Below are 6,371 nucleotides of genomic sequence, written 5' to 3'. Positions count from 1 at the left end.
GGTATTAATCGGTTTGGCACAGAACATAAAGTTTCCTTATACGCTGATGATACTCTTCTTTATATTTCAGATCCCTTGTCTAAGTGTTTGGAAACATATCTGGTTATAAGGTTAACCTTCAAAAAAGTGAATTGATCCCTGTGACTCCAATAGAAGTTTAGTAGAAAATACATCTGGACCAGTCCTTCTGTGTTTACCTGTGTCTCTTTCCTGTCCCCAAACCCAGCTGGTCAAGGCAGATGGCCGCCTGTCCTGAGTCTGGTTCTGGTTCTGGTTCTGCTGGCTTCCTTAGACTGTCCACCTTTACTAAGTGGCTTTTATAATGTAAGTGAATATTTCTGTATAGAGATCTGAGGTGACTTTCGTTGTCACTTGGCGCTGTATAAATAAACTGAACTGAATTTCAATTATTCTAAGTTTCACTAGTTTTACGTACACTTCAGTCTGTTCAAAATGCCCTCTTTACCAGGTCCTGTTGCCAGTAAACCTGATTAGTTCAAAATGCTCCTTCAGTTGCTGCTTTATTTATACCACTCACTTTTACAGCCTTGTTTCCCATCACAACTGTTTTTGTAAATGTTTTTCCTTCAATTCCAAATTATTTTATGTTTCCTGAAAAGTTGCATTTTTTTCTTTTAGATGTTTGACATGTTTATTATGTTGAAGTATGAATAAAATCTGGATTTAAGAGAGCTTCAAATCATTGCATTCTGTTATTTTTTTATATTCTACACCAGTGGTTCCCAAACTTTTTATCTACTGACCCACAAAATATCCATGGCAAAAACTTGTGACCCCAAATATTACTGATCTGAGTACAGGAACTTCGTTAATAACCCTAAAAACACAGGATTTTTCACAATCTAAACAGCTTGTACACAAATGTAAATACTTATTTATACTCAAGTTGTGTTTTTGTAATAATTATAGGGAATATTTTAAATATACTAACCTCACTCTGTAACAACTGAGGCAAAAATGTAATTAATTCAGAAAATCTTTTTAGGACCCCACCTTGATGTTTCAGGACCCCACTTTGGGTCCCGACCCCAACTTTGGGAAACATTGATCTACACTGTTGTTAGCATTTCCTATTAAAGTGCATGTGGCATCAGATTTTTGTAATAACTGTGAATGCATCTTTGGAAAGATATCATTAATAACGTATTACAAAACAAGTTTTATGCCTCTCAGATGAACAGTTGTTGAGATATTTGCATGTGAAGCAACAGGAAGTGATGTCAGAGCGTTATTTAAACGGCTGACAACCCAGACTGTAGAGAAGAGTCTGATGTTTCTTTGATTTATTTTGAGTCAATATCAGAGAGATGAAGACGAGGAGTCAGAGTTCAACAATATTGTTTCAATAAACAAAGACCAGAGGGTTTTTGTTCTTAAAGAGTTCCCCTTTGATGTCACTTCCTGTTTCACTTCGGCTGAACCAAGTTCAAAGGAAAAATGCCAGTTATGTGACGAAATGGGTAAGAATTGTGTGTTTTATGCCAAGTTCCTTATATATAAAGATGTTTTCTTTGACTTTTTGTAAATGAAGAATATACATGTCGCAGGCACTTTAAACAAATAAAGTAGTATTATTCTGAAACATCTCAATAATCTAGGTATAAAAATCTAAAAGTTAAGGAGGTCCTCTGGGTGGTTTCTTCTTTGTTAAAAAACCTGTTTCATCTCTCCTCCAAGTCTTCTTCAGTCTGATGAGTTTCAGGTGAACTCACTGTCTCTACCTGGTGAAACAAGTTTAATGATGACAATCAAAACTGTTCAGATGTGACCCTCAGCCTAACAATAGATCATCAGTGCTCTGATTATCCCTGTTCACAGGGTGCTGAGTCATACAATAACAGCACTGTAAGAGGGGGACAACAGGACCTGGAGACCTCCACTCCTGTTTAACAACAGACCTTCATGTTTTCAACGTTTCACAGAACGCAGCTCTTACATAGGTGATAAATATAGGCATAATCTAATCCCAATCCCCCCAAAACCAGATTAAAACACTGAAAATGCGGTCTTTTGTTGTTCTGTTTAATAAAAAACTTGGTTTATTTTACATTTTAGTTCTCATCTTTAGTAAAACAAAAAACAAGCAGTATTTTTTATCGGGGCACAGCGGACAGGTCTGAGTGGAAACTGAAGAACTTCACAGTTTAAAGGATTTGTGTGTTCTTGTTGTAGGTCTGTTTGTTTCCAGTCCAGCTTGCGTGTTGAACTCAGTGAGGTTTGCGTCGAAGAAGTCCAGTGGAAGCTCCAGAAACCTTGGAGGGAAAAGCCCTGGCCGGAGATTTGGCTACAAGAAATGCGATGGTAATGTCTACTAGATGTCTGCTGCTGATCACAGATACACAATCAACACTTCAGAAAACTTGGACAGGTTCTATACATTTATAGATACGAAACAACACAAACTTTGACCTTTTTCCACTGTGACGGGTTTGAGTCTTTCAGCTGTGCAGCCGGAGGCAGTAACAGATGACTAGGGCTGTCCCAATACCAGTTTTTTCAAGACTGAGTACAAGTACGAGTACTTCAGTTTAGGTACTCACTGATACAAAGTAGCGGGGTTCGTGTGGATTATCTGTTCAACTTGTTGAATATTAAACAGAATGAAAATGAAATGCAATTATCTTGCAAAAACTTGATGAGTAAATATTATGTTTGACAATAAAAAGGTAGTGTAAACTCTGACAAGTAGATAAGTTGGTATATATTTCACACCATAACTTTTGAAACCATTTATTTTATTTCAAACAGGCTCTTTTTTATAAGGCCACACTCCCTCTGAATGTATTAACACTGCAAATACTGCAAAACAAATGCTGTTGCDTACATTAAAAAACAAAATAAGTTATTTTTATACATTTTCCTCAACATGCAACTACCAAATTTAAATTAAAATGTAAAACATAAATTTTAGCAGCACATCTATAGAAGTTTACTCTGCTTCAGTCTTAAACAGTTAAAAAATGACTAATAGTAATAAAGTGCAGTAAATTTCAGTTCAAACTTAAATTAAAACAAAATCTCAGAAGAACCAGAGGGAAAAACAAAATGTTTTTACAACAAAGATATTTGTAGCACAGCAGACAGTCTGCTGGTTTGGTGTCCTCCGTGCCGATCTTAAAATCTCTCCAAACTGCCGACATTCCGTACAAACTTCTTCTTCTGTTATTCGGGGGTGCGGTCGGAAATATCTTGTCAGCGCGTTAGCGCCACCGCCTGGTATGGATTGTTGTTTACCCTTTGTGCAGCAGCACAGCACAGGAGGGGACAGAAGCGGTATCGGTTAAGAGTATCGGCCGGCTTTTACGAGTACGAGTACGAGTACTTGATGCTGTTATCGGTATCGGGTCACCCCTACAGATGACGTCAGGACGGCATGTTCTACCACACTTCAGAAGTTTGACACCAAAACACTAAAAAAGTAAATCAAGTCTTAATCAGACAAACGAACTACTGATACGTTCATTTTAAGTATTTAACTAAAGGAAACATGTGAAGGCTCTTTAAACATAAGATTTGATTTCATTTATCTAAAATTAAAGCCTTAAAAAGTCTTGATTTCACAAAAAATACTATTTAAGGTGGTCTTACACACTTTACTCAGAGGTCTTATTCACACCAGCCCATTTAGTTTGCTTTAATCAAACTCTAGTTTGTTTGCCTGAAAAGTCCGGTTTGTTTGGGAGGTGTGAACCTGTAACAGAACTCTGGTCCAACTGAAAACCCAGGTCTCAGTTGGGTTGAAGTGAACTCTGGTGCGGTTCAACTGCACATGTGAGCGCCTAGCAGACCAGAGACCACTCCAGCAGCAGGAAGTGGACTGTAACACAGGTCCTCAGCACGCTGGACTCTGCTCAGCTCTGCCTTCTGCAGGTTACTTTGTTTAAATGTTTTTTGTTAAGAGCTAGAAGAGCAGCTGATTTGATCCTATTGATGGTGAGCACAGCTGATTTTCACTTCTTTCTTTCCATCACCACCGTTAACATTAAAAAAAGGTTTTCCTCTATGGACTCTTCTTCACCCAACACAGCATTGATAACTGAGTGATAAAAACACAATATCCAGCCATCAGTATTGCTGTTTATGTACTTGTRTGAGCTGTGGGAGGATCTATGATCATGTATGGCCCATCATGTCTTCAACTTGTTTATACTGGCTCAGGAAAAAGACGTCTGAAATGACACAATCACCAAACCGCTGTCTCACGTCGTATTTTAGTATAATTCAAGCTTTAGCCTGAAAGTTTTAACAAACACATCTTACAGGTCCTTCCTCCTTGCTCCCTGCTGCCTCCTTCCACTGCTCCTCCTCACAGCACAACATGGTTTATTGTAACAGCTGACTGAACGCAACACTTCAGTGTGTCTTAAAATACAGACATTCTGGCTAAAAAGGGACTGCTGGCAACTTTACCGTAGCTTAGAAGATGGCGGGTGTTAGATTCAGCCATCAGCACATGATGCTAATGTTTACTTACAGTGTTAATGTTGGAGCTAGCTAGAGATGTGACGTTCGCGAACGATCCGAATCTTTTGAACGGCTCTTTACAACGAACGATAGGAGCCGAATCGCGGGCAATAACGAGCCATTTGTAGTTTTATTTCTTTATATTTTCATACTTAAATCACTCCCGCTTTGCTTTTTCATGGAAAACAGGTAGGGTTGTGGAGTACAGAAGCTCACGATGAAGGTGGGGGGGGGGGTTCCTCTTGACAAACACATGGTTTCACCCACGTGACGGGATGACGTCATTACGTACGGCTACGTGATGTCATATTTCCCTTCGTGATGACGTAACTCGTTCAAACGAACGGCTCTTTTGAACGGCTCTAAGAAACAAACGGCTCCCCAAGATCCGGATCCCTTCGAAGAGCCATTTATCCCAACTCTAGAGCTAGCATTATCTGGCTTCTCAGGAGTGGAGGAGCCAGATGGCTGACTGACTGCTTCCAACTAGTGGTCGGAGGCTAAACTACAACACAAACATGAACCATTGTCATGAAAGTTTCCATTTGAAACCTTAATTAAAAATCAATACAGTGCTTTAGAGAGTCAGTAGAGTATCAGTGGGCAGTCCACTGCAGAAAGTACATTTTCCCACTGAGTCATACTGTTTTTTTCTCTTCTGTTCACAAGGTAACTTTGTCCACCTTGGGAACACCCTGGCAACACAGAGGCAATTGAGATATCACCCTGGAGCACATGTGAGTTACAGAAATGTTTTAATTATGTTCAACCTTTGAAATAAATCTTGTTTTTGTCTACGTTCATTACTCAGGATCAGTTTTAAAATCCACTGAAATCCAGCTTGTAAGGAATACAGTAGAAAGATTTTTGCAGTGCACCATATTTACAAAACTCAAATAACTGCAAGAGTCGTTACAAGATCAGTTTTTACTGTTAAAGTATTTAATCCTGTTATCTTTATATAACATTACATTGTGTTTGCTTCTTTCTCTCAGCACTCTCAGTTCACATGGGTACATTTTATTTATTTTATTTTATTTCATTAAAAAAACAATCTTTTTGTATGCTGTTTATAAAAATATATTTACAGACAAGTGATCATTTCCACATAGAAACGATGCAGTAATTATACCAGACGTGCCACTACAGCACTGCAACAAACAAGATGTGCAATGTGCTCAAGAAGCTTGTACACACTGACTCAGAGCTGCACATCATATCAATAATTTATTGTTACTGTGATAACAGCCTGTACAATATGCACATCACAATAAACTGCATAAACTACAATAAATGTTTGGCTAAAAACTTTACATTTATGAGTTTTGTCTCTCAGACAATTTCACCATCAAATAGAGCTCTTCTATTTGACCAATTAAATGGCTCTCTTCATATTGAAAAAAAAATCATGCTGGAATGGAAATGATGTATTAATTGTTTATTTTTTGTTTGTTTTTCTCTGAACTTAGAGCAGAAGTACATCAACAGTACATACTTATGTATTGGTTCATTTATCACAAGTCAGCTCATCTTTGAAATATTACACAACTATTAACGCACATCACAGGTTTTCCTGATCCATGCATATGGGCTGCCGTTTGTAAAGTTACACAGTCAAAAATTACCACCAATATTTTTGTTTTATTTAGTCTTTTATAAGAAAAGAATAACAGATTTATTTTTCAAAGTCAGTTTTTCACCATGTGATTCATATATTTATAAATGTCATAGTTTATAAACTATATACTACTTACAAATTAAATATTTAGTTTTGAGCTAAATATTTAACATGGAACATAAAAGGATCCCAGATTAGTTGTAACATTAGACTTTATTTGATAAACATATATTTTAACTGTAAAATAAAGACTGTAAAAATACTGTAA

The 6,371-nt window shown here is 37.4% G+C and overlaps 1 protein-coding gene across 1 annotated transcript in view; it reads left to right on the top strand.

Moving 5' to 3' along the window:
- mrpl27 (mitochondrial ribosomal protein L27) overlaps positions 1 to 6,371 on the top strand; it is a 12,188-nt gene that overhangs the window by 2,014 nt on the left and 3,803 nt on the right. The window contains exons 2-3 of the mRNA XM_014031163.1: positions 2,194 to 2,322; positions 5,155 to 5,222. Coding sequence (XP_013886617.1) covers positions 2,194 to 2,322; positions 5,155 to 5,222 — 197 coding nt within the window. The remainder of the gene's footprint in view (positions 1 to 2,193; positions 2,323 to 5,154; positions 5,223 to 6,371) is intronic.

This window comes from Austrofundulus limnaeus, unplaced genomic scaffold (genome assembly GCF_001266775.1).
Source record: "Austrofundulus limnaeus strain Quisiro unplaced genomic scaffold, Austrofundulus_limnaeus-1.0 Scaffold1194, whole genome shotgun sequence".
Lineage (NCBI taxonomy): Eukaryota > Metazoa > Chordata > Actinopteri > Cyprinodontiformes > Rivulidae > Austrofundulus > Austrofundulus limnaeus.
This window is presented reverse-complemented; position numbering and strand designations above follow the sequence as displayed.